The following is a 25,677-nucleotide window of genomic DNA, read 5'->3' on the forward strand; positions in this document are numbered from 1 at the left end:
GTTGACAAGTATTAGTAGTTCCATAAAACACTACTTGTTATTGGGTTTTAGAATGGTTTGTATGGACACATGCATTTCTCCATGTGGGATAATAAAGTTGACTAATATTGAACTGCTATAATCACTGTAGATTTATACTCTACCTACCTGGTGGACTGACGCTTTGAACCTGGAGATCTGAGGAGAAAGAGAGAGACAGAGGAGAAAGAGAGAGACAGAGGTTAAATGAACATCAACATGACCTTTCATGATGTGATGTGGAAGACAGGCTTATTGTTGGTATGGTGGAACAACACCCATGTGTACATACCCTATATATACAAAAGTATGTGGACACCCCTTCAAATTATGTGGTTGAACTTCACAAAGCCCTGACCTCAACTCCATCGAAAACCTTTGGGATGAATTGGAACAACGACTTCGGGTCAGGTCTAATCACCCGACCTCCCTAATGCTCTTGTGGCTGAATGGAAGCAAGTCACTGCAGCAATGTTCCTACATCTAGTGGAAAGCATTCCCAGAAGACTGGAGGCTGTTATAGCAGCAATGTTCCTACATCTAGTGGAAAGCCTTCCCAGAAGAGTGGAGGCTGTTATAGCAGCAATGTTCCAACATCTAGTGGAAAGCCTTCCCAGAAGACTGGAGGCTGTTATAGCAGCAATGTTCCTACATCTAGTGGAAAGCCTTCCCAGAAGAGTAGAGGCTGTTATAGCAGCAATGTTCCTACATCTAGTGGAAAGCCTTCCCAGAAGAGTGGAGGCTGTTATAGCAGCAATGTTCCTACATCTAGTGGAAAGCCAATGTTCAACATCAGAAGAAGACTGGAGGCTGTTATAGCAGCAATGTTCCAACATCTAGTGGAAAGCCTTCCCAGAAGAGTGGAGCAATGTTCCTACATCTGGAAAGCCTTCCCAGAAGATAGCAGCAGCAAAGGGGGGGGACTAAATCCATGCAAATGCATTATTTCTGATTGAGATGTTTGAACAGCAGGTGTCCACATACTTTTAGTGATTTAGTGTAATTTCGGGCAGCAGGCAGAACTACTAGTCACCCCTCCAGTCTCTCCCTGAGTCCAGGCCCCAGACAGACAGAACAGCAACACCATCAGAACTATAGCAGTCTTCATTCTGAAATGACTCTGGTCTTCTTCAGAAGTAGTGCTGTAGTCTACAGGGTTCAGAACTCACCTTTTTAAACACTTCTTATCACTCATATCATGAGGTTTCACATGTGTTTGGTTACATAGTTCCCAATGTTCTTCTGAGTGATAAAACAGCAAACATTTAGAGTGTTTACTTATCAGACCCACATATATAATAAATATACTACAAAATATCCTATATTCATTTGCTTTTAGTACTCACACATGAATCATATCCTGTTTTCAGGTCATGTGTTGTTTTGAGCCAGCAGTAAAAACACACTGACAGGACAGTTCCTCTTATGGCCACTAGGTGGTAATCTGGTGTCACAGACGCAGGACTGTAGACAAGAAAGAAGCATTGCCCCAATTATCTCTCCTTTCTCCTAAAGTGTACACTTGTTCCCTTCACTGAAATGACTGGTTTACTAAATATGGAGGAAACGCCCACTTGATACCAGAAGGTAGAGTCCTCTGAGTGGAACGGTGGGAGACAAACAGTACCTCCTCTCCCCTTCTCCTCCTCTCCTCTCCTCAACCCTCTCCCTCTCTCATTTCCTCTCCTCCCCCTCTCCTCTTCACACACAATTACCTGTGATGGCGAGGGAGAGGAGCTCACTCTCAGAGGAGAAGTTATGAGAGAAAACATAATTGTCATAAACACAGCTGTAGTTCCCTTGGTGGGAGTCATCTGCAGCAGGGAAGTGGAAGGCAGCAGAGTGATTGACAGCTGGCTGGATCTGCTGTATGTTGGAGCCGGTGAACGTGAGGAGGAAGGAGCCTCCTGGGTACTGTGGCTGAGTGGAGCAGGTGATGGTGAAGTTGTGGTCCCTGGAGACCCCTCCCAATGAGTCAGTCAGGGAGATATCAGGCTGGACCAGGAGATCTGTAACAATAAAAGAGAACAAGAAAAACCTCTTCAACTAGTTTCCTATAGATATGAAAATAACATCAGCATGTAACAGTGCCAGCCTCCCTCCCTCACAGGGCAAAATGAGTATTGGGCCTACAGTCACTGAGACAACATATGTTGATATCAGGCTTAAGCAGGACATCTGGAACTAGAGGAGAGAAAAAGAAAACGTAGCTCCTCAACTACTTTCCTCATTTAGATGTGACAATAACATGACATGTGGTAGTGAGTAGAGACTTTCAATGAGGTAAAACTCAAATACAAAAGCATTCTGGGATATTTAAGGTGTATTTGATTCCTACTTGACTGAGTGATCTATTTTGCAAAGTAGACTTACAAGCTAAACAGTCATCATGAGAGGTGCAGAGGAAGTTGTATGAATGAAGGAAATCAGTTGAATATAATTATAATATGTTGATATTTCCTGAGCAGATCACTGTGAGTCCAGGAAGGAGATATAATACATGGACAAAAGTATGTGGAACTCAGCAGTGAGTTTTACAACAGAGGATTATTCCTACGCTCTACACACTTCAACACTTGGTGGTCCGTTCTGTGAGCTTGTATTGTCTACCACTTCACAGCTGAGCCGTTGTTGCTTCTAGACTTGCCACGTTGAAAGTAAATGATATCTTCAGTAAGTCCATTCTACTGTCAATGTTTGTCTATGGAGATTGCATGGCGGTGTGCTTGATTTTATACACCTGTCAGCAACAGGTGTGACTGAAAAAGGCGAATCCACTAAAGTCCACTTACTGTTGGCCATATAGTGTATCTTGTTATTACCTGAGCAGATCACTGTGAGTCCAGGAAGGAGATCATAACTTGTCAAACACTCCCTTAGTGAAGACTCAGACCCAGAACAGGAAACTCCAAACCTTCTAGTGGTGTCTCCAGGTAGTACTGAAAGAGTGGAGCCACAACCCAACTGTCTACACACTACTGCAGCCATAGCCTTCACGTCAGAGAGAGTTCCCACAGTCCTCCACTCTCCCTGGTCGTACCACTCCACTCCACCAGCACAGCGACTGCCTCCTCCCACCAGCCTCACATTATCAGGCTCTGAGAAAAGAAAATCGAGAGACAGTAATCTTACTATTTACTCACTAAAACACACCTACAGTGTGGAGAACAATTATTTGATACACTGCCAATTTTGCAGGTTTTCCTACTTACAAAGCATGTAGAGGTATATGATCATTTTTATCATAGGTCCACTTCAACTGGGGCGGAAGGGTAGCCTAGTGGTTAGAGTGTTGGACAAGTAACCGGAAGGTTGCAAGTTCAAATCCCTGAGCTGACAATGTTCTGCCCCTGAACAGGCAGTTAACCCACGGTTCCTAGGCTGTCATTATAAATAAAAATTTGTTCTTAACTGACTTGCCTAGTTAAATAAAGTAAAAACAAATAAATATAAATAAAAACAACTGTGAGAGGCGGAATCTAAAACAAAAATCCAGAAAATCACATTGTATGCTTTTTAAGTAAATAATTTGCATTTTATTGCATGACATAAGTATTTGATCACCTACCAACCAGTAAGAATTCCGGATCTCACAGACCTGTTAGTTATTGTTTATTAAGCCCTCCTGTTCTCCACTCATTACCTGTATTAACTGCACCTGTTTGAACTCGTTACCTGTATAAAAGACACCCGTCCACACACTCAATCAAACAGACTCCAACCTCTCTACAATGGCCAAGACCAGAGAGCTGTGTAAGGACATCAGGGATAAAATTGTAGACCTGCACAAGGCTGGGATGGGCTACAGGACAATAGGCAAGCAGCTTGGTGAGAAGGCAACAACTTTTGGCGCAATTATTAGAAAATGGAATTAGTTCAAGATGACGGTCAATCACCCTCGGTCTGGGGCTCCATGCAAGATCTCACCTCATGGGGCATCAATGATCATGAGGAAGGTGAGGGATCAGCCCAGAACTACACGGCAGAACCTGGTCAATGACCTGAAGAGAGCTGGGACCACAGTCTCAAAGAAAACCATTAGTAACACACTACGCCGTCATGGATTAAAATCCTGCAGCGCACGCAAGGTCCCCCTGCTCAAGCCAGCGCATGTCCAGGCCCATCTGAAGTTTGCCAATGACCATCTGGATGATCCAGAGGAGGAATGGGATAAGGTCATGTGGTCTGATGAGACAAAAATATAGCTTTTTGGTCTAAACTCCACTCGCCGTGTTTGGAGGAAGAAGAAGGATGATTACAACCCCAAGAACACCATCCCAACCGTGAAGCATGGAGGTGGAAACATAATTATTTGGGGATGCTTTTCTGCAAAGGGGACATGACGACTGCACCGTATTGAGGGGAGGATGGATGGGGCCATGTATCGTGAGATCTTGGCCAACAACCTCCTTCCCTCAGTAAGAGCATTGAAGATGGGTCGTGGCTGGGTCTTCCAGCATGAAAACGACCCGAAACACACAGCCAGGGCAACAAAGGAGTGGCTCTGTAAGAAGCATCTCAATATCCTGTAGTGGCCTAGCCAGTCTCCAGAGCTGAACCCAATAGAAAATCTTTGGAGGGAGCTGAAAGTCCGTATTGCCCAGCGACAGCCCCGAAACCTGAACGATCTGGAGAAGGTCTGTATGGAGGAGTGGGCCAAAATCCCTGCTGCAGTGTGTGCAAACCTGGTCAAGAACTACAGGAAACGTATGATCTCTGTAATTGCTAACAAAGGTTTCTGTACCAAATATTAAGTTCTGCTTTTCTGATGTATCAAATACTTATGTCATGCAATAAAATGCAAATTAATTCTTTAAAAATCATACAATGTGATTTTCTGGATTTTTGTTTTAGATTCCGCCTCTTACAGTTGAAGTGTACCTATGATAAAAATTACAGACCTTCGTTGAAAGTAGGAAAACCTGCAAAATCGGGAGTGTATCAAATACTTGTTCTCCCCACTGTGTATTGTCTCTCATGTTCTTCACTCCAGGTGAGAAACAATGTTGACTGAGTGACAAACTGTTTCTTACCTGAGCAGGTGAGTCCAACAGCATTACCAGGTAGGCAGGTGTTGTGTTTTCTGTCTGAGGTGTCACAGTCCAGGAGAAGGGACTCTTTGCCTTTACACTGGAACTCTTTATCCCAGGTCTGACCCTCACCTTCTCCATAGAGCCCCCCCTGTAGAGCTGCAGGAGCCCCACAGCCAATATCCCTACAGACTACCTCTGCATCCTGCCGGTCAAAGTCAGCTTCACACACTGAGGCCCAGGACTGACTGGACTTCACCTCCACTCTCCCAGAGCAGAGACCAGCTCCATCCACAAGCCACACAGACTCTGGAGAAAAAGAGTTGGTTGAACATTCATTCAGTTTTGTTGATGACACTGTCAAGGACTAAACACAAATATGTTGGATAAAAGATTGTAGTTTGCTATGTTTGATACTGTAAGAGGTAGACATGGGTTCTTAGTCACTCAGGATAGGGTTGGGAATAATGCAGGCAGGAGACAGGAATAAGTTCACTTTATAGAAAATAAACAGCTGGACATCCATCAGGCAGCTTCACTTCAGTACCATCTGAACTACAATGATCTGCCCATGAACATCTCCCATAAACCAATATACAAACACAAATATAATGTTTAAATACATCTGACATCTCTCCCTCTATTTAAATGAATTAAAAACACATAAAACATGATACATGGTAATATTGTATAATGTATAAATAAATCTCTCAATAAGACCAGTCTCTTACCTGAACAGATCACATGATGATAATATTCACCAAAGCAGTAACCAGGTTCTCCTCTGATGTCACACTGTCTAAACAATGACTCATTTCCCCTACAACTATAAAGAAATAATCCTCTTTTTCTTCCATCCTCAACCAGAGGTCCAATAGATTCAGCTACAGGATTCCCACAGTTCAGCTCTCTACACAAAACCTTGGCCTCTTTCATTATGCTCCACCAACTAGGACATAGACCCAACCACTCTCCTCTGTAGAAGACTTCCACTTTCCCAGAACAGGAAGTGGTCCCATCCACCAGTCTGACTGAGTATTCAGCTGTAAACAGCAGAGAGGAAAACACAGTGGTGAGGACAGATGATGACAGTGATTCTGTTATTCTAACAGCAGTAATGCTTTGTGGTTGACAAGTATTAGTAGTTCCATAAAACACTACTTGTTATTGGGTTTTAGAATGGTTTGTATGGACACATGAATTTCTCCATGTGGGATAATAAAGTTGACCAATATTGAACTGCTATAATCACTGTAGATTTATACTCTACCTACCTGGTGGACTGACGCTTTGAGCCTGGAGATCTGAGGAGAAAGAGAGAGACAGAGGAGAAAGAGACAGAGAGACAGAGAGACAGAGATACAGAGAGAAACAAATGAGAAAGGGAGGAGTCAGAGGAGAAAGAGAGAGACAGAGGTTAAATGAACATCAACATGACCTCATGATGTGATGGGGAAGACAGGCTTATCGTTGGTATGGTACAACAACACCCATGTGTACATACACTATATATACAAAAGTATGTGGACACCCCTTCAAATTGTGTGGTTGAACTTCACAAAGCCCTGACCTCAACTCCATCGAAAACCTTTGGGATGAATTGGAACAACGACTTCGAGTCAGGTCTAATCGCCCGACCTCACTAATGCTCTTGTGGCTGAATGGAAGCAAGTCACTGCAGCAATGTTCCACCATCTAGTGGAAAGCCTTCGCAGAACAGTGGAGGCTGTTATAGCAGCAATGTTCCAACATCTAGTGGAAAGCCTTCCCAGAAGACTGGAGGCTGTTATAGCAGCAATGTTCCAACATCTAGTGGAAAGCCTTCCCAGAAGACTGGAGGCTGTTATAGCAGCAATGTTCCAACATCTAGTGGAAAGCCTTCCCAGAAGACTGGAGGCTGTTATAGCAGCAATGTTCCACCATGTAGTGGAAAGCCTTCCCAGAAGACTGGAGGCTGTTATAGCAGCAATGTTCCACCATGTAGTGGAAAGCCTTCCCAGAAGACTGGAGGCTGTTATAGCAGCAATGTTCCACCATGTAGTGGAAAGCCTTCCCAGAAGACTGGAGGCTGTTATAGCAGCAATGTTCCACCATGTAGTGGAAAGCCTTCCCAGAAGACTGGAGGCTGTTATAGCAGCAATGTTCCACCATGTAGTGGAAAGCCTTCCCAGAAGACTGGAGGCTGTTATGGCAGCAAAGGGGGGGGACTAAATCCATGATTTTGTATTGAGAACAGTGTCGACATACTTTTGGTGATTTAGTGTATATTCTGCAGATGGCTGGCTGGCAGGCTGAGAGGGCCCCAGTTGAGCCGGCTGGCTGAGAGGGCCCCAGTGGATCCGGCTGGGTATGAGGGCCCTAGTTTAGCCGATTGGCTGATAGGGCCCTAGTGGAGCTAGATGGCTGAGAGGGCCCAAGTAGAGCAGCCTGGCTGAGAGGGCCCTAGTGGAGCTAGCTGGCTGAGCGGGTCCTGGTGGAGCCGGCTGGCTGAGAGGGCCCTAATAGAGATAGCTGGCTGAGAGGGCCCTAGTGGAGCTAGCTGGCTGAGAGGGTCCTGGTGGAGCCGGCTGGCTGAGATTGTCTATGGTGGCAAAATTGCTGTTATGTTTATCTAGTGTCTCTATGTATTTAACTAATGTATGTAATAATGTATCTATGTATTTAATTAATGTCTGTAATAATGTATCTATATATTTAATTATAGTATGTAAGGGAACTCCCCCTCAAATAGACAAAAATGAATGGGAACATATTGGCACCGTACGAACCATATACACGGTGTCCAATACCACTCAATTCGGCGTCGTTTCATTCAAAGTTGATTGCAAATGCCATATGGCAAATGCTAAGTGTAACACTTTAAAAAATCCAACAGATGGCGAGTGCTCTTCACTTTTTTTTTTTTTTTCATATTGCAAGTCAAGACCCAAGAGTAAAATTTTGAAAAACGTTTTTTTTTTCTCGAAAACGTATCACCCCCCTTACTTTTTCAAACATTCTGTTAAAAATTGCGCAACATTCCAGCGTCCTCCTACTCATGCCAGGAATATAGTATATGCATATGATTAGTATGTGTGGATAGAAAACACTCTGACGTTTCTAAAACTGGTTAAATCACGGCTGTGACTATAACATAACGTGTGTTTCATCGAAAAGCACAAGAAAAACTGATCACCAAAAACTGGAAAATATATCAATGCGCAACTTGCATGTATTGTCTATGGGAAAGCAAATTACATGGGGCTGAGATTGCAAGTCCTACAGCTTCCACACGATGTCGCCAGTCTTGTCAATTGCCTGGGCTTTGTTTCTTGGTCAAACGAGTAAGAGAGAGCCCATTCCTTCCGGTCTCCGACAGGATGTTTTGGAAGATACATTTTCGACCATGATTTTAAGACGTGGAGCTATTGAATACACATCGCCCCGTGATCAATTTGATAGATTATTAACGTGTACTAATACCTAAAGTTGGATTACAAAAGTATTTTGAAGTTTATCGTCGACTTTTTTAATTAAAAAAAATAAATAAAAATGACGTTGCGTTTTAAAACTGTGTTTTTTCCTGGATCACATACTTTTCATAGATCGATATTTAGGGTATATATGGACCGATTTAATCGAAAAAAAAAGACCCAATAGTGATGTTTATGGGACATCTAGGAGTGCCAACAAAGAAGCTCGTCAAAGGTAATGAATGTTTTATATTTTATTTCTGCGTTTTGTGTAGCACCGGCTATGCTAATTATTTGGTTTTACGTCCCCTTCAGGTATTTCGGGGTGTTGCATGCTATCAGATAATAGCTTCTCATGCTTTCGCCGAAAAGCATTTTAAAAATCTGACTTGTTGGCTGGATTCACAACGAGTGTAGCTTTAATTCAGTACCCTGCATGTGTGTTTTAATGAACGTTTGAGTTTTAACGAGCGCTATTAGCATTTAGCGTAGCGCATTTGCATTGGTGCTGAAAATCCACTTTTTTCCATGCCTTGCTACGGGGTCCTTGAATGAGCTATCGGACAGAAACGTTGGGGGCCGTCTCTATGGGCCGATCCGATTTCAATGCACCTAGTCTTGTGACTCTGGGACTTTTCTAAATGTCGGCATTTTCGTAATGGTCAAAATGAATTGAAGTCATTGCAAATGTACGAGGCTGTTTCTCGGTCCGAGAACCTTCTAGAGCCATGTAACTCACCTCGCACTATCGACCTGAGCTCTAGAACTGGTGTGTTCCTTGTTCTTCATGATGCTCTCTGCGCTTTTAACGGACCTCTGAGACTATCACAGTGCAGGTGCATTTATACGGAGACTTGATTACACACAGGTGGATTGTATTTATCATCATTAGTCATTTAGGTCAACATTGGATCATTCAGAGATCCTCACTGAACTTCTGGAGAGAGTTTGCTGCACTGAAAGTAAAGGGGCTGAATAATTTTGCACGCCCAATTTTTCAGTTTTTGATATGTTAAAAAACTTTGAAATATCCAATAAATGTCGTTCCACTTCATGATTGTGTCCCACTTGTTGTTGATTCTTCACAAAAAATTACAGTTTTATATCTTTATGTTTGAAGCCTGAAATGTGGCAAAAGGTCGCAAAGTTCAAGGGGGCCGAATACTTTCGCAAGGCACTGTAACTATTGCAGGCACTGTCTGACTCTACGTACCTCAATGTGTCCCTCTGTCCTAGCTGTGTGTGATTTTTTTCTTAGATATTTTATGGGAGACATGACTGATTTACAGTTCATGGGGGTTGCTTAATCACAAATATGAAGTTTTGAAAAGATATGACCTTTTTAACCCTTCGAAACAGCCCCTGTGACACCAATCATGGCATCCTTGCTGCGGGTGTGTGTGTGTGTGTGTGAGAGAGAGAGCTTTTCTTTGACATCTGTTGGGTAAAATGACTGATTTACAGTTCATGGGGGTTGCCTAATCACACATATGAAGTTTTAAAAAGATCTGACCTTTTTAACCCTTCGAAACAGCAGCTATGACACCATTTTAAGGCACTTCTGGTTTACACAGGAAGCTGAAAGTGAACACACATCCTCCTTGGGCTAGGCACTTATACAATATTCAGTTTTAAGTCTTTATGTTAAGAACTGACTTATTTACAGAGGATTGAATGAGTGTGTGTTACTTCAGAAAATCACAGAAATCTCGCAGAGCTCCAAAGCACACTTTAAAAAGATTCATATGAACACACTGCAACTGGATCTGTAACTTTTCAATAACAAAAAACACCTATCTTGGAACATCACCAATTTGACATTGTACGATTTCTCTTAAATAGATAAATGGCTGGTTCTTTTTTTATTGACACCGTAGGTTCACTTACTTTGATGTGAAGCGGTCAAATTATTTTTCTATTTTCATTGTTGACCTTTAATCCCAGAAAAATGGCCATAACTCAAAAACCGTTGAGGCCTCGACACCATCTTGTTCGGGGCCAACTGCCCATTATGCCAAACCTATGCTCACCAAGTTTCGTCTTCAAAATATTTTCCATTTAGGAAATAAGGCCACGTCGTGATTGGTGATGTTTTGCACATTTGCAATATGATTCCATTCGCCCTCTTGTGGGATTTACCGGGACAGCGGAAAAATGACCAAAATTTGAATATTTTATCAAACGGAAACCGAATGTCCGAGAGAGTTCGTTTGATGACTTCCTGGAAGATCTGGCCCTGCCGCACGGCCCGACGTTGTCCGCAAATTTTAGAAACGTTTTCGGACGTCTAGAAAGGGACCGTACATTTGCAATATGGACTTTCTCACTAACCATATGGCGAGTGTCAAAATGTTCCCTTAAGGTATGTTATAGTGTTTATCTAGTGTATCTATGTATTTAACTAAAGTCTGGAATTAAAGTGCTGACACCCAAAAAACGACTTATGTAGTACTTTCAAGTATTTTTACTTAAGTACTTTAACCCAGTGCATAACAGTCTTTGTTACTCTATCCACTTTTATACAGACAGGTGTGTACATTTCCAAATCATGTCCAATCAATTGAATTTACTGCAAGTGGCCTCCAATCAAATTGTAGAAACATCTCAAGGATGATCACTGGAAACAGGATGAACACAAGCTCAATTTCGAGTCTCATAGCAAAGGGTCTGAAAACTTATGTGAATAAGGTATTTCTGTTTTTTATGTGTTATAAATATGAACAATTCTAAAAACATGTTTTTGCTTTGTCTTTATGTGGTACTGTGTGAAGATTGCATTATTTATTTTTCTCATCAATCAATTTTAAAGTAAGGCTGTAACAAAATGTGGGAACATTTTCGGAATACACTGTACATTAGTGCCTGTCCCAGATGGACAATTAGACTACAGTAAAGTACATTTACAGGTGATCACATCATGTTCCTGCTTTGAGACACATTTTTACTGTCTGCTTCCAGTTGCATGTTATTTTACTAACCCTGCAAATTATAATATATCTTACAATGTTAAATCATATCTCAGTAACTGTCACAAGTGTATATCACTATAACAGCATCCTACCTGTGCTCCAGAACATAATCATCAATTTCACAGCGGGTATAATGGCTGTCTCTAACTGGGGCTCCACTGAGCGAAACAAGTCTACTGTCATGAAGACAGAAGACAGTGACTTCTATCGCATTACTTCCTTACTTCTATGATGTGACAAACTTTTAAGCAGATAAGATCCGTTAAACCCACCTACCTACAGGAAACACTGACATTAGAAAAACTCCACAGGAAACTGCTGACAGAGCAACAAAGTTACACATAGTGTGTGCTATAATATCACCTCTAACTTTCTACTGCTTGAGTTCACCTCGTGACTTGTGTGATAATTCTGGGCGTACAGCCAAGAGCCATTTGGGTGTGACACATCCTGTTTTTCAGTTTTTCATTATCTGCAGGAACTCAGCTATGTGGAAACATGGAGAACGGATCAGAGAATAGTGTGATCTGTGGTAACTCTAGACGGTTGAGCCCTCATGCTCTCAAAGTCAGCTATCTTCATCTGCACAGACAAGTTAGTCACCCTTTTACACACTATGTTCCTCACCCTCTCTCTCCCTCCTCCCCTGTCTCCCCCAGTTGCTCTCTTCCTTCCTTCTCCCTGTCTCCCCCATTTGCTCTCTTCCTTCCTTCTCCCGTCTCCCCCAGTTGCTCTCTTCCTCCCTTCTCCCCTGTCTCCCCCAGTTGCTCTCTTCCTTCCTTCTCCCGTCTCCCCCAGTTGCTCTCTTCCTCCCTCCTCCCCTGTCTCCCCCAGTTGCTCTCTTCCTCCCTCCTCCCCTGTCTCCCCAGTTGCTCTCTTCCTTCCTCCCCCAGTTGCCCTTCCTTCCTCCTCCCCTGTCTCCCCCAGTTGCTCTCTTCCTTCCTTCTCCCTGTCTCCCCAGTTGCTCTCTTCCTCCCCTGTCTCCCCCAGTTGCTCTCTTCCTCCCTTCTTCCCTGTCTCCCCCAGTTGCTCTCTTCCTCCCTTCTCCCCTGTCTCCCCCAGTTGCTCTCTTCCTTCCTCCTCCCCCAGTTGCTCTCTTCCTTCCTCCTCCCCCAGTTGCTCTCTTCCTTCCTCCTCCCCTGTCTCCCCCAGTTGCTCTCTTCCTCCCTTCTCCCCTGTCTCCCCCAGTTGCTCTCTTCCTTCCTTCTCCCCTGTCTCCCCAGTTGCTCTCTTCCTCCCTTCTCCCCTGTCTCCCCCAGTTGCTCTCTTCCTTCCTTCTCCCCTGTCTCCCCAGTTGCTCTCTTCCTTCCTTCTCCCCTGTCTCCCCCAGTTGCTCTCTTCCTCCCTTCTCCCCTTTCTCCCCCAGTTGCTCTCTTCCTTCCTTCCCCCTGTCTCCCCCATTTGCTCTCTTCCTCCCTTCTCCCCTGTCTCCCCCAGTTGCTCTCTTCCTCCCTTCTCCCCTGTCTCCCCCAGTTGCTCTCCTCCTCCCTTCTCCCCTGTCTCCCCCAGTTGCTCTCTTCCTCCCTCTCCCCTGTCTCCCCCATTTGCTCTCTTCCTCCCTTCTCCCCTGTCTCCCCCAGTTGCTCTCTTCCTCCCTTCTCCCCAGTCTCCCCCAGTTGCTTTCTTCCTCCCTTCTCCCCTGTCTCCCCCATTTGCTCTCTTCCTCCCTTCTCCCCTGTCTCCCCCAGTTGCTCTCTTCCTTCCTTCTCCCTGTCTCCCCCAGTTGCTCTCTTCCTTCCTCCTCTCCCCCAGTTGCTCTCTTCCTCCCTTCTCCCCTGTCTCCCCCAGTTGCTCTCTTCCTTCCTCCTCCCCTGTCAAATGTTTATCTAGTGTACCTATGTATTTAATTAGTCTGTAATAATATATCTACGTATTTAATTAGTCTGTTACAATGTTTATCTAGTGTATCTATGTATTTAATTAGTCAGTAATAATGTATGTACGTATTTAATTAGTCTGTTATAATGTGTCTAGTGTATCTATGTACTTAAATAAAGTCTGTAATAATGTATCTATGTACTTAAATAAAGTCTGTAATAATGTATCTATGTACTTAAATAAAGTCTGTAATAATGTATCTATGTATTTAATTAGTCTGTAATAATGTATCTATGTATTTAATTAGTCTGTAATAATATATCTATGTATTTAATTAGTCTGTTACAATGTTTATCTAGTGTATCTATGTATTTAATTAGTCAGTAATAATGTATCTATGTATTTAATTAGTCTGTTACAATGTTTATCTAGTGTATCTATGTATTTAATTAGTCTGTAATAATATATCTATGTATTTAATTAGTCTGTTACAATGTTTATCTAGTGTATCTATGTATTTAATTAGTCTGTAATAGTGTATCTATGTATTTAATTAGTCTGTAATAATATATCTACGTATTTAATTAGTCTGTAATAATATATCTACGTATTTAATTAGTCTGTAATAATATATCTACGTATTTAATTAGTCTGTTACAATGTTTATCTAGTGTATCTATGTATTTAATTAGTCAGTAATAATGTATCTATGTATTTAATTAGTCTGTAATAGTGTATCTATGTACTTAAATAAAGTCTGTAATAATGTATCTATGTATTTAATTAGTCTGTAATAGTGTATCTATGTACTTAAATAAAGTCTGTAATAATGTATCTATGTATTTAATTAGTCTGTAATAGTGTATCTATGTACTTAAATAAAGTCTGTAATAATGTATCTATGTATTTAATTAGTCTGTAATAGTGTATCTATGTACTTAAATAAAGTCTGTAATAATGTATCTATGTATTTAATTAGTCTGTAATAATGTATCTATGTATTTAATTAGTCTGTAATAGTGTATCTATGTACTTAAATAAAGTCTGTAATAATATATCTATGTATTTAATTAGTCTGTAATAATGTATCTATGTATTTAATTAGTCTGTAATAATGTATCTATGTACTTAAATAAAGTCTGTAATAATATATCTATGTATTTAATTAGTCTGTAATAATGTATCTATGTATTTAATTAGTCTGTAATAATGTATCTATGTATTTAATTAGTCTGTAATAGTGTATCTATGTATTTAATTAGTCTGTAATAGTGTATCTATGTATTTAATTAGTCTGTAATAATGTATCTATGTATTTAATTAGTCTGTAATAGTGTATCTATGTATTTAATTAGTCTGGTATTTAATTAGTCTGTTACAATGTTTATCTAGTGTATCTATGTATTTAATTAGTCTGTAATAGTGTATCTATGTATTTAATTAGTCTGTAATAATATATCTACGTATTTAATTAGTCTGTTACAATGTTTATCTAGTGTATCTATGTATTTAATTAGTCAGTAATAATGTATCTATGTATTTAATTAGTCTGTAATAATGTATCTATGTATTTAATTAGTCTGTAATAGTGTATCTATGTATTTAACTAAAGTCTGTAATTAACGTACTGACACCCAAAAAACTACTTATGTAGTACTTTCAAGTATTTTTACTTAGGTACTTTAACCCACTGCATAACAGTCTTTGTTACTCTATCCACTTTTATACAGACAGGTGTGTACATTTCCAAATCATGTCCAATCAATTGAATTTACTGCAAGTGGCCTCCAATCAAATTGTAGAAACATCTCAAGGATGATCACTGGAAACAGGATGAACACAAGCTCAATTTCGAGTCTCATAGCAAAGGGTCTGAAAACTTATGTGAATAAGGTATTTCTGTTTTTTATGTGTTATAAATATGAACAATTCTAAAAACATGTTTTTGCTTTGTCTTTATGTGGTACTGTGTGAAGATTGCATTATTTATTTTTCTCATCAATCAATTTTAAAGTAAGGCTGTAACAAAACGTGGGAACATTTTCGGAATACACTGTACATTAGTGCCTGTCCCAGATGAACAGTTAGACTACAGTAAAGTACATTTACAGGTGATCACATCATTGTCCTGCTTTGAGACACATTTTTACTGTCTGCTTCCAGTTGTATGTTATTTTACTAACCCTGCAAATTATAATATATCTTACAATATCAAATCATATCTCAGTAACTGTCACAAGTGTATATCAGTATAAGAGCATCCTACCTGTGCTCCACAACAGGGTCATCAGTACCACTGCAGGTATCATATCTGTCTCTAACTGGGGCTCCACTGAGCGAAACAAGTCTACTGTCATGAAGACAGAAGACAGTGACTTCTATCGCATTACTTCCTTACTTCTATGATGTGACAAACTTTTAAGCAGATAAGATCCGTTAAACCCACCTACCTACAGGAAACACTGACATTAGAAAAACTCCACAGGAAACTGCTGACAGAGCAACAAAGTTACACATAGTGTGTGCTATAATATCACCTCTAACTTTCTACTGCTTGAGTTCACCTCGTGACTTGTGTGATAATTCTGGGCGTACAGCCAAGAGCCATTTGGGTGTGACACATCCTGTTTTTCAGTTTTTCATTATCTGCAGGAACTCAGCTATGTGGAAACATGGAGAATGGATCAGAGAATAGTGTGATCTGTGGTAACTCTAGACGGTTGAGCCCTCATGCTCTCAAAGTCAGCTATCTTCATCTGCACAGACAAGTTAGTCACCCTTTTACACACTATGTTCCTCACCCTCTCTCTCCCTCCTCCCCTGTCTCCCCCAGTTGCTCTCTTCCTTCCTTCTCCCGTCTCCCCCAGTTGCTCTCTTCCTCCCTTCTCCCCTGTCTCCCCAGTTGCTCTCTTCCTTCCTTCTCCCCGTCTCCCCCAGTTGCTCCCTTCCTCCCTTCTCCCCTGTCTCCCCCAGTTGCTCTCTTCCTCCCTTCTCCCTGTCTCCCCAGTTGCTCTCTTCCTCCCTTCTCCCCTGTCTCCCCCAGTTGCTCTCTTCCTCCCTTCTCCCCTGTCTCCCCCAGTTGCTCTCTTCCTTCCTCTCCCCAGTTGCTCTCTTCCTTCCTCCTCCCCTGTCTCCCCCAGTTGCTCTCTTCCTCCCTTCTCCCCTGTCTCCCCCAGTTGCTCTCTTCCTCCCTTCTCCCCTGTCTCCCCCAGTTGCTCTCTTCCTTCCTTCTCCCTGTCTCCCCCAGTTGCTCTCTTCCTCCCTTCTCCCCTGTCTCCCCCAGTTGCTCTCTTCCTCCCTTCTCCCCTGTCTCCCCCAGTTGCTCTCTTCCTCTCTTCTCCCCTGTCTCCCCCAGTTGCTCTCTTCCTCCCTTCTCCCCTGTCTCCCCCAGTTGCTCTTCCTTCCTCCCCCAGTTGCTCTCTTCCTTCCTCTCCCCTGTCTCCCCCAGTTGCTCTCTTCCTCCCTTCTCCCCTGTCTCCCCCAGTTGCTCTCTTCCTCCCTTCTCCCCTGTCTCCCCAGTTGCTCTCTTCCTCCCTTCTCCCCTGTCTCCCCAGTTGCTCTCTTCCTCCCTTCTCCCCTGTCTCCCCCAGTTGCTCTCTTCCTCCCTTCTCCCCTGTCTCCCCCAGTTGCTCTCCTCCTCCCTTCTCCCCTGTCTCCCCCAGTTGCTCTCTTCCTTCCTTCTCCCCTGTCTCCCCCAGTTGCTCTCTTCCTCCTTTCTCCCCTTTCTCCCCCAGTTGCTCTCTTCCTCCCTTCTCCCCTGTCTCCCCCATTTGCTCTCTTCCTCCCTTCTCCCCTGTCTCCCCCAGTTGCTCTCTTCCTCCCTTCTCCCCTGTCTCCCCCAGTTGCTCTCTTCCTCCCTTCTCCCCTGTCTCCCCCAGTTGCTCTCTTCCTCCCTTCTCCCCTGTCTCCCCCATTTGCTCTCTTCCTCCCTTCTCCCTGTCTCCCCATTTGCTCTCTTCCTCCCTTCTCCCCTGTCTCCCCCAGTTGCTCTCTTCCTCCCTTCTCCCCTGTCTCCCCATTTGCTCTCTTCCTCCCTTCTCCCCTGTCTCCCCCATTTGCTCTCTTCCTCCCTTCTCCCCTGTCTCCCCAGTTGCTCTCTTCCTTCCTCCTCCCCCATTTGCTCTCTTCCTCCCTTCTCCCCTGTCTCCCCAGTTGCTCTCTTCCTCCCTTCTCCCCTGTCTCCCCCAGTTGCTCTCTTCCTCCCTTCTCCCCTGTCTCCCCCAGTTGCTCTCTTCCTCCCTTCTCCCCTTTCTCCCCCAGTTGCTCTCTTCCTCCCTTCTCCCCTGTCTCCCCCATTTGCTCTCTTCCTCCCTTCTCCCCTGTCTCCCCCAGTTGCTCTCTTCCTCCCTTCTCCCCTGTCTCCCCCAGTTGCTCTCTTCCTCCCTTCTCCCCTGTCTCCCCCAGTTGCTCTCTTCCTCCCTTCTCCCCTGTCTCCCCCATTTGCTCTCTTCCTCCCTTCTCCCCTGTCTCCCCCATTTGCTCTCTTCCTCCCTTCTCCCCTGTCTCCCCCAGTTGCTCTCTTCCTCCCTTCTCCCCTGTCTCCCCCAGTTGCTCTCTTCCTCCCTTCTCCCCTGTCTCCCCCATTTGCTCTCTTCCTCCCTTCTCCCCTGTCTCCCCCAGTTGCTCTCTTCCTTCCTTCTCCCCTGTCTCCCCCAGTTGCTCTCTTCCTCCCTTCTCCCCTGTCTCCCCCAGTTGCTCTCTTCCTTCCTCCTCCCCTGTCTCCCCCAGTTGCTCTCTTCCTTCCTTCTCCTGTCTCCCCCAGTTGCTCTCTTCCTTCCTCCTCCCCTGTCAAATGTTTATCTAGTATATATATATATATTTATCTAGTATCTAGTATATATCTAGTATATATATATATATGTATTTAATTAGTCTGTAATAGTGTATCTATGTATTTAATTAGTCTGTATAATGTATATGTATTTAATTAGTCTGTAATAATGTATCTATGTATTTAATTAGTCTGTAATAATGTATCTATGTATTTAATTAGTCTGTAATAGTGTATCTATGTATTTAATTAGTCTGTAATAATGTATCTATGTATCTAGTGTATCTATGTATTTAATTAGTCTTTAATTAGTCTGTATCTATGTATTTAATTAGTCTGTAATAGTGTATCTATGTATTTAATTAGTCTGTAATAATGTATCTATGTATTTAATTAGTCTGTAATAATGTATTTTTATCTAATGTATCTATGTATTTAATTAGTCTGTAATAATGTATCTATGTATTTAATTAGTCTGTAATAGTGTATCTATGTATTTAATTAGTCTGTAATAATGTTTATCTAGTGTATCTATGTATTTAATTAAAGTCACATGATGTTCTGATGAGATTTGCTCCCTCTGCTAGAACACTTCCCCTTTGTCTACATGACTGACTCATGGTTCTGGACTCACAGCCAAATGCTGTTTCTCCATATCCTGTTATTTAGCAGTAGACTGAACTAAGCTGTGAGAGACGAGCAGGACAAATGGTTGTGGTTCTCTTGAGAAACAGTGTTGAGACATTGAGCACTGAGAAATGGTGTGACATTTCTCAACAAGACCTCACCACAACAGTCACAATGTGGAAAGATGACCATCTCTCTGCAGAGGAGATTATATATAATCTAACATATTTGCTTTTGTCTGTTTTTGTTTTCTCATTCGCTCAGTTCCATAGGTCAGGGGTCAAGCTGAGCTGAGCCAATAGTGGAAGAGGTTACTGGTTGACTATATTCAGTTGACTGTATGTTACTATGTCAGTCCTCTGTCTTTTGACACCTCCCTCCCTTTCTCCCCCCCTCCCCCTCTCTCGTTCTCTTGTTCTCTCTCTCTTCCTGACATGTAGCATCAGGCCTGTTGATCTTGACTCAGGTCATAGACCTCTAGCATCTACACCCCCCCACTCTTCTCCTACTCTAACATAAGACCATTATAAAATGTAACATATACTCTCCTTCATTTCCATTGGGAAAGATACAATCAATCATTGACACACTGAATATACAACAGTCAGATGCATGACATCATCACCAATGTTCCCTCTAACTTTTTCCTTCACTGAGCAGATTTCAGGTCTGCTGAGCTCAAAATTGAATGTTGCAAAAATTCTGTGCAATTTCCAGTGTGTGTTTACTGTGAACGCTGAGGCTGTACCCCCTTTAAGTAACAGTTAACAGTGGACAAGTGGGCAACTGTGGCTATTTGATCATAATGTAGATCTACCAGAGTGACCTACCATCAATTTAGATTTTCTGCCGCACCGGTCTGTGTCGAGTACAGGATGAGTCGTGTCAATGCAATAGAATCCTACTCCGATGCGTTCTGTCTACAACATCTCTTACATAGTTGGTTTAGTTTCGGTTTGTTGCAGTGAAAGTGGATAATATTCCGTTGATCACATTTACCAGAGTAAAGGGACACGTTGATGGTGTCAACAGGGAAAGCTCTAGAACAGAGATGGTGTCAACAGGGAAAACTCTAGAACAGTGATGGTGTTAACAGGGAAAACTCTAGAACAGTGATGGTGTCAACAGGGAAAACTCTAGAACAGTGATGGTGTCAACAGGGAAAACTCTAGAACAGTGATGGTGTTAACAGGGAAAACTCTAGAACAGTGATGGTGTTAACAGGGAAAACTCTAGAACAGTGATGGTGTTAACAGGGATAACTCTAGAACAGTGATGGTGTTAACAGGGAAAACTCTAGAACAGTGATGGTGTTAACAGGGATAACTCTAGAACAGTGATGGTGTTAACAGTGATGGTGTTAACAGGGAAACTCTAGAACAGTGATGGTGTTAACAGGAGAAACTCTAGAACAGTGATGGTGTTAACAGGGAAAACTCTAGAACAGTGATGGTGTTAACAGGAGAAACTCTAGAACAGTGATGGTGTTAACAGGGATAACTCTAGAACAGTGATGGTGTTAACAGTGATGGTGTTAACAGGGAAACTCTAGAACAGTGATGGTGTTAACAGTGATGGTGTTAATAGGGAAAACTCTAGAACAGTGATGGTGTTAACAGTGATGGTGTTAATAGGAAAACTCTAGAACAGTGATGGTGTTAACAGGGATAACTCTAGAACAGTGATGGTGTTAACAGGGAAAACTCTAGAACAGTGATGGTGTTAACAGGGAAAACTCTAGAACAGTGATGGTGTTAACAGGGAAAACTCTAGAACAGTGATGGTGTTAACAGGGAAAACTCTAGAACAGTGATGGTGTTAACAGGAGAAACTCTAGAACAGTGATGGTGTTAATAGGGAAAACTCTAGAACAGAGATGGTGTTAACAGGAGAAACTCTAGAACAGTGATGGTGTTAACAGGGAAAACTCTAGAACAGTGATGGTGTTAACAGGGAAAACTCTGAGAACAGTGATGGTGTTAACAGGGAAAACTCAAGAACAGTGATGGTGTTAACAGTGATGGGAGGGAAAACTCTAGAACAGTGATGGTGTTAACAGGGATAACTCTAGAACAGTGATGGTGTTAACAGGGAAAACTCTAGAACAGTGATGGTGTTAACAGGGAAAACTCTAGAACAGTGATGGTGTTAACAGGGAAAACTCTAGAACAGTGATGGTGTTAACAGGGAAAACTCTAGAACAGAGATGGTGTTAACAGGAGAAACTCTAGAACAGTGATGGTGTTAACAGGGAAAACTCTAGAACAGTGATGGTGTTAACAGGGAAAACTCTAGAACAGTGACCAACCTTTGAGTCAAAATGCAAGCCGAGATCTACCAATCACTTTTCTTTTTAACATTACTTAAAAACAGCAACATTAACAAATTAAAAACAGTACTGTAGCAATGAGTTTTATGCAGGCTACAGGCCCAATACGTTAAAGTCTCACTAACAAACTCCTCCCTGCTCTGTTTTCAGCTCCGTCAGCAAAACAGTTAATTTCTACACATTATGCTTAACTTCAGTAACAATATGGTACAAGGATGAGGAGAAAATCATTCATGTTTTATTCATGTGACGTTTATTGTACTTATCAATGTTTTGGAGTAGCGCTCTGTGTGATTGTTTCTGTTCCTCTCTCGGTCTCTTAACAGGGTTTTCTGGAATAAGGAACGAGATTCTTCTTCTATGGTATAATTGTGTTCGCAACAATATGTTCATTCTGCCAACAGGTGGATTATACGTCTCCAAACAGGATAAACATTTAATCAACAAAAATAAAATTACAAATTCCATACAAACTATCATGTTAATTAAAGTAAATCAACCTATTTGAATCAGTCAAAATGATGGAGGGACATTTAATCAGAGATCTACCAATCAGCTCAGAAGGATCCTGTGATGGAGGGACATTTAATCAGGTTACACAGGCTAAAAAATCATGTGATGGAGGGACATTTAATCAGGTCCCTACACAGGCTCAGAAGGACAATGGAGGGACATTTAATCAAAAGGCTCAGAAGGATCAGTGATGGAGGGACATTTAATCAGGTCCCTACACAGGCTCAGAAGGATCATGTGATGGAGGGACATTTAATCAGGTCCCTACACAGGCTCAGAAGGATCCTGTGATGGAGGGACATTTAATCAGGTCCCTACACAGGCTCAGAAGGATTTGATGGAGACATTTAATCAGTACACAGGCTCAGAAGGATCCTGTGATGGAGGGACATTTTGGTAAACTAGAAGGATCCAAACCTCCCTACACCTGATCCTGTGATGGAGGGTTTTCAGCTCCAGGCTCAGGATCATGTGATGGAGGGACATTTCCTGGTGACACACAGTTAATCTTAGGCCCAAAAATCTGCAGTTCATGACAATACACACATTAACTGTGGCTGTAAATGCTTCAAAATCCACCTTTCAATAAGTGCATCCAGATCACTTGATTGGTATAACATTTACAACTGGTTGTGGTTCATCCACCTCCATCTCTTCTTCAGAACTGTGGCCTCTTTTCCCTTCAACTCTCTTCATCACCTCCACATAGGAGACTTACTGTACAGCCCTGATCCTTGACTCCTCAACCTCACCCTAACAGGGAATTTTGGAACATGATCCCAGCTGCATTCTCCATAGGGGTCAATAATGTGATAAACAGCTACATTTGTCAAACAGCTACATTCTCCATAGAGGTCTCTACATTCTCGGTCTCTGTAAAAGCTACATTCTCCATAGAGGTTTCAAACTGGAATAGAGGTCAAACAGCTGCATTCTCCATAGAGGTCAATAATCTTAAACTACATTCTATGGTCAAACAGCTACATTCTCCATAGGGGTCAATAATACTGATAAACAGCTACATTCTCCATAATATGATTACATTCTCCATAGGGGTCAATAATACTGATAAACAGCTACATTCTCCATAGAGGTCAATAATACTGATAAACAGCTACGTTTCCAGGTGGATCAAACAGCTGCATTCTCCAAACACTGATAAACATTTAATCAAGGTCAAAATAAAATAAACAAATTCCATAGGGGTCAAAACTATTCTCCATAGAGGTTAATGATAAACAGCTAATTCTCCATAGGGGTCCTAAACAGCTTTTCTATTTGAATTCTCCAGGTCAATAATACCTAAACACAGGCTCCAGAAGGATCATGTGCATTCTCCATAGAGGTCAAACAGACATTTAATCAATAATACTGATAAACAGCTACATTCTCCATAGAGGCTAAACAGCTACATTCTCCATAGATGTCAAACAGCTACATTCTCCATGGAGGTCAAACATTTACATTCTCCAGAGGTCAAACAGCTACATTCTCCATAGAGGCTCAGAAGGATCCATGTGATGGCCCAGCCTGACCACTCTGCCTTTACTCTGAGTCCCTACACAGGCTCAGCCCACCTGGATCATGTCCTGATGGACCTGGGACATTTCTCTGAGCCCACCTGCCTGACCACTCTGCCTGTCCTGACTCTGAGCCCACCTGCCTGACCACTCTGCCTGCTTCTGAGCCCACCTGCCTGACCACTCTGCCTGTCTTGAGGCCCAACCACTCTGCCTGTCCTCTCTGAGCCCACCTGCCTGACCACTCTGCCTGTCCTGACTCTGAGCCCACCTGCCTGACCACTCTGCCTGTCCTGACTCTGAGCCCACCTGCCTGACCACTCTGCCTTCCTGACTCTGAGCCCACCTGCCTGACCACTCTGCCTGTCCTGACTCTAGCCCACCTGCCTGACCACTCTGCCTGTCCTAACTGTGGCCCACCTGCCTGAACTCTGCCTGTCCTGACTCTGAGCCCACCTGCCTGACCACTCTGCCTGTCCTGAATGAGCCCACCTGCCTGACCACTCTGCCTGTCCTGACTCAGCCCACCTGCCTGACTCTGCCTGTCCTGACTCTGAGCCCACCTGCCTGACCACTCTGCCTGTCCTGACTCTGAGCCCACCTGCCTGACCACTCTGCCTGTCCTGACTCCACCTGACCATCTGCCTGTCTGACTCAGCCCACCTGCCTGACCACTCTGCCTCCTGACTCTGAGCCCACCTGCCTGACCACTCTGCCTGTCCTGACTCTGAGCCCACCTGCCTGACCACTCTGCCTGTCATGACTCTGAGCCCACCTGCCTGACCACTCTGCCTGTCCTGATTCTGAGCCCACCTGCCTGACCAAATCAAATCAAATACAGCCCTGATCCTGATCTCAAAGTGCTGTACAGAAACTGATAGAGGAATTCTAGATTCCTCTTTGGCCAAAACCAAATTCGCACTCGTTTCTAATTCATTAATCAGGTGTAAGTTCTGCATGAAGTTCAGACCATGTCCCAGCTGCACTAAATCTACACACATTTCAGGTTATAAACTGAAAACAGTTTTGACCTAAACTGTTTTTAGGTCTGGAACTCTTCTTCTACCCATAAACTACATTCCAAACTGTCTAAAAGATATACTTTTCTCCACTAATGGAACACCACCCAAACCTTTCTTATCTGTCTGAAAAACTATAGCACTCCCTCCCTTAAACCACCCAAGAGGCACAGACAATTAATTCGTTCTGCTTACATTTTCAGTAACAGCCTAGAACCAAAAACTCATACTTTTCCTACCATAACATAATAGTATTAGAATAAATGGTTCTAATCAATAATGTATACATAATTAATCATTTCAACCATAATTTCCCTCTATCAGAAACCCAGCCTAAAACCCCAAACAGCAAGCAAGCAATGCAGGTGTAGAAGCACGGTGGCTAGGAAAAACTCCCTAGAAAGGCCAAACCTAGGAAGAAACCTAGAGAGGAACCAGGCTATGTGGGGTGGCCAGTCCTCTTCTGGCTGTGCCGGGTGGAGATTATAACAGAACATGGCCAAGATGTTCAAATGTTCATAAATGACCAGCATGGTCGTATAATAATACGGCAGAACAGTTGAAACTGGAGCAGCAGCACGGTCAGGTGGACTGGGGACAGCAAGGAGTCATCATGTCAGGTAGTCCTGGGGCATGGTCCTAGGGCTCAGGTCAGTTGAAACTGGCTGTCCTGACTCTGAGCCCACCTGCCCGACCACTCTGCCTGTCCTGACTCTGAGCCCACCTGCCTGACCACTCTGCCAGTCCTGACTCTGAGCCCACCTGCCTGACCACTCTGCCTGTCCTGACTCTAAGCCCACCTGCCTGACCACTCTGCCTGTCCTGACTCTGAGCCCACCTGCCTGACCCTGAGCCTGCTTGCTGATCTGTACCTCTGCCCTCCTCTGGATTACAGACCTCTGCCTACCCTGAGGATGCCTGCCGTCCTATACCTTTGCCCCCTGACTCTGGACTTTCGACCCCTGCCTGCCTTGACCTGTCTTTGCCTGAACCCTGTTGTCTGCATTTGGGTCTTACCTTGGTTCTAATAAGACTGACCATCACACCTTAACTGATATTAGTGCCTGTCCCCAGATGGACAGTTAGACTACTGTAAAGTACATTTACAGGTGATCACATCATTGTCCTGCTTTGAGACACATTTTTACTGTCTGCTTCCAGTTGGATGTTATTTTACTAGCCGCACAAATTGTAATATATCTTACAATTTCAAAACATACCTGTGCTTCGGAACAGGATCATCAATATCACTGCAGGTATCATATCTGTCTCTAACTGGGGCTCCACTGAGTGAAACAAGTCTACTGTCATGAAGAGAGGACTGAAGAGTGAGAAATACTGCTAGGCTATATGATTTCTAACTCATTACTTCCTTACTTCAATTATGTGGCAAACTGTAAAGCAAATCAGATCAGTTAAACCCGCCTTCCTAAAGGAAACACTGACATCAGAAAAACTCCACAGGAAACTGCTGACAGAGCAGCAGTTACACACAGTGTCCTATAATATCTTACCTAATTGTCAGTGACTGACTTGGGAAAGTCCCCTCTAACTTTCTGTGTTGTAGAAGCTAGAGGTATGTTACCCAAGTCAACTCAACAGGTGTGGTGG

The 25,677-nt window shown here is 43.0% G+C and overlaps 1 protein-coding gene across 5 annotated transcripts in view; it reads right to left on the reverse strand.

Moving 5' to 3' along the window:
- Positions 1-25,541, reverse strand: part of LOC115126930 (deleted in malignant brain tumors 1 protein-like) — a 43,515-nt gene extending 17,974 nt beyond the window's left edge. For 2 of the 5 annotated variants that reach the window (XM_065016009.1, XM_065016006.1), the window contains exons 1-7: positions 25,287-25,541; positions 6,323-6,352; positions 5,780-6,091; positions 5,052-5,357; positions 2,841-3,116; positions 1,734-2,027; positions 148-177 (exon numbers count right to left, since the gene is read on the reverse strand). In XM_065016009.1, coding sequence (XP_064872081.1) covers positions 148-177; positions 1,734-2,027; positions 2,841-3,116; positions 5,052-5,357; positions 5,780-6,091; positions 6,323-6,352; positions 25,287-25,377 — 1,339 coding nt within the window. In that variant the 5' untranslated portion in view covers positions 25,378-25,541. Of the gene's footprint in view, positions 1-147; positions 178-1,733; positions 2,028-2,840; positions 3,117-5,051; positions 5,358-5,779; positions 6,092-6,322; positions 6,353-11,745; positions 11,861-15,553; positions 15,910-25,286 lie in introns of those variants that run through there. The other 3 variants (XM_065016010.1, XM_065016007.1, XM_065016008.1) reach the window with 3 other exon arrangements.
- Positions 25,542-25,677: the final 136 nt, after the last annotated feature.

The sequence above is a fragment of the Oncorhynchus nerka genome, unplaced genomic scaffold, assembly GCF_034236695.1.
Source record: "Oncorhynchus nerka isolate Pitt River unplaced genomic scaffold, Oner_Uvic_2.0 unplaced_scaffold_1180, whole genome shotgun sequence".
In the NCBI taxonomy this organism is placed as follows: domain Eukaryota; kingdom Metazoa; phylum Chordata; class Actinopteri; order Salmoniformes; family Salmonidae; genus Oncorhynchus; species Oncorhynchus nerka.